At 37.3% G+C, this 2,803-nt stretch overlaps 1 protein-coding gene across 1 annotated transcript; it reads left to right on the top strand.

Annotated features, from left to right (window-relative positions):
• Nucleotides 1–734: 734 nt before the first annotated feature.
• On the top strand, nucleotides 735–2,496 carry LOC131599891 (mitogen-activated protein kinase kinase kinase 18-like). Its single transcript, XM_058872132.1, has one exon. It carries the CDS (start codon nucleotides 1,072–1,074, stop codon nucleotides 2,479–2,481), a length of 1,410 nt encoding a protein of 469 aa, XP_058728115.1. The 5' UTR covers nucleotides 735–1,071; the 3' UTR covers nucleotides 2,482–2,496.
• The last annotated feature ends 307 nt before the right edge of the window (nucleotides 2,497–2,803 follow it).

The raw sequence follows: 2,803 nt of genomic DNA, 5'->3' as shown, positions 1-2,803 counted from the left end.
CATAAATTATACTGTACCAACCCATCATCCTATCCTATGCCAATTTTTTTTAATACATCTATAGTGCGTTTTCCCTTTAAATTGACTTTCACTGTTGGCTTTTGTATTTGCTTCGTATACAATCCACCTACCTAACTAATCAGATGAACTTGTTTAATTTAAATTTAAACTAAAGCATCGATAACTTTGACTTAAAAAATCAACAAAATGTAGTGATTAAGTTTATACAACAACTAACAAATCTCATTGCCTACTTCTAGTCTTGTAGTCAATAATTGATATTACACTATAGGTAGTCAAAATTCAATGTATGTAAGTACGTATTGTCATTTTTAATTAACCTAACTAACTTGAACGAACTTTGTTCATTGAATTAATCCATTTCACTATAAGATAATTTTCATTGTTTTCGTTAACATAGCTAGCATCCCTAAGAAATAAGAATAGTTTTCACCAAAGACATATACATTAACGAAAACAAGTAGTAATGAGTTATCTAGCTGTTAAAGATAAACATTATATAATTTAACACAAGAATGGATTATGGAATATGCCACCACACAAAAAAATGTTCCATGCCTTCATTACCTCACAAAGCACGCTCCTCTTTAATTTTCTATCTTTGCGCGTTTTCTTCTTTCACATACCACGTGCTATCATGTGCACCGTCTCCTTATAATTACCTCATTCATTAAATCAATTTTCATGCTTAAATCTAATCTAATGAATAAAGCAATATTAATGTTAATTAGCGTGGCCGGCCAACATCAACAACAACATAAGTTGTTTCATTTCTTCCTCGTCTTGACACGTGGATCTCTCCCACTTTAACAAGACGGCGGCCGTCCATTCTACACAACCAAAAAACTTTCCACATCACAATCATATCATATACTATAGTATAACCTCTTTCCCTCACCATTAAGCCAACCACAACACTCCAATTTAAACCAAACTTTTAAAACTTCACACTATATATACATAAATCTGAATCTCATAATTAACTAAGGTTTATATCTCCCACTCCCAAGTTATAAAGTCTAATATCAAAACAAAACATTTCTTACCATAATGGCCTGGACTAGAGGTAGAATCATCGGCCGGGGCTCAACCGCCACCGTCTACCTCGCGGAACATCGCGATTCAGATGAAGTGTTTGCGGTGAAATCTACGGAGTTTCACCGCTCGGAGTTTCTGAAGAGAGAACAAGAGATTCTCTCGAAGGTTGATTGTCCACAAATTGTGGACTACAGAGGTTGTGATGTCACGTTTGAGAATGGTGTTCATTTGTTAAATTTGTTCATGGAGTATGCATCTAAGGGAACACTAGCTGATGCGGTTCGGAATGGGAATGGAAATGGAAATGGAATGGAAGAAGGTTTGGTGGGATTCTACGCGCGCCAAATTCTACTTGGACTTGATTACCTTCATTCGAATGGTATAGTGCATTGTGATTTGAAGGGACAGAATGTGTTGATGACGGAACAAGGTGTGAAGATTGCTGATTTCGGTTGTGCTCGGAGGGTGGAGGAGGAGTTGGTGATTTCTGGTTCGCCGGCTTTCATGGCGCCGGAGGTTGCGCGTGGGGAGGAGCAGGGGTTTGCTGCTGATGTGTGGGCTTTGGGATGTACTGTGTTGGAGATGATCACTGGGAAAATGCCGTGGCAGGGGGTTTCTGATCCGGCCGCGGTTTTGTATCGGGTTGGATTCTCCGGGGATGTGCCGGAGATTCCTAATTTTGTGTCGGAGCAGGGGAGGGATTTTTTGAGGAAGTGTTTGAAGAGAGATCCAAATGAGAGGTGGTCGGTGGTTGAGCTTCTCGGACATGAGTTTGTTGGGAAGTTTAAGGAATCTATGTCTGATTTGGAAACTCCGACGACTGTGTTGGAAGGAGGTTTTTGGGATTGGGATTCTTTGGAAACAACTCAGGAGGTGGGTTCCACATCTGATTGTTGTTCCTTGGATTCTTCGAGTCATTCTTCGAGTAATTCTTCGAGTCCGCGAGACAGAATTCTAGGATTGTGTTCCAATGAGACAGTTTGGGAATTTGATGATGATGATGATGATGATGATGATGATTGGATCACTGTGAGAAGCAATGGAGAGGATTTGGATGCAATGTCATTTGGAAAAATGGAAGAGAATGAATCAGACATTGTTCTTGAATTTGGTGATCATGAGATTGATTTGAGTTTGGTAGATTTTTATGAACCAAAAATTGTAGTTGAATTGAGTACATGGAATGTCAATTTTGATTATTGGTGTTTTAGAAGCTGCAATTGTGGCTGTTTTGTTAGTGATTTTTTATCAGTTTGTCAATCTAGAAAGATTGTTCTCTATGTAATAATTGATTCTCAGAAGAAAAACAAAGAAATTTTTATCATCCCCTGCTTTCTACTTTTTGCTTTCTCTTTAACTTCTCATTGGATAGACAGATTGAACATTTTACAATATAATAAGAAAAATTATGTGTCTGGTTAGATCAAATAAGTTAAGTTAATATTTTCTAGTAAGAGAAGCATTCTAAAATCAAATGATGTAGTCTCAGACAGTTTTCCTTAAATTGGTAGAATTAGAATCCGTTATCTGTTTAACACTACATATCTGGTAGTACTTGCAATGGGTAAGTTGACATCTGGCAGCTCAATGCTTATGGAATAACAGCTAAGATTTTGGTAGATAAACTAATTATACTTAAATATGTTTCATCTTAATGAAACATTGTATTGAGTTTGGATATGATTGGGAGCATTACAGTGGCTTCGCTGTGATGGGGATTAATTTTCCCTTAGTTAAAGGGACT

This window comes from Vicia villosa, linkage group LG4 (assembly GCF_029867415.1).
Source record: "Vicia villosa cultivar HV-30 ecotype Madison, WI linkage group LG4, Vvil1.0, whole genome shotgun sequence".
NCBI lineage: Eukaryota > Viridiplantae > Streptophyta > Magnoliopsida > Fabales > Fabaceae > Vicia > Vicia villosa.
Note: the sequence above shows the minus strand (reverse complement) of the source record. Positions and strands in the feature narration are given on the sequence as shown.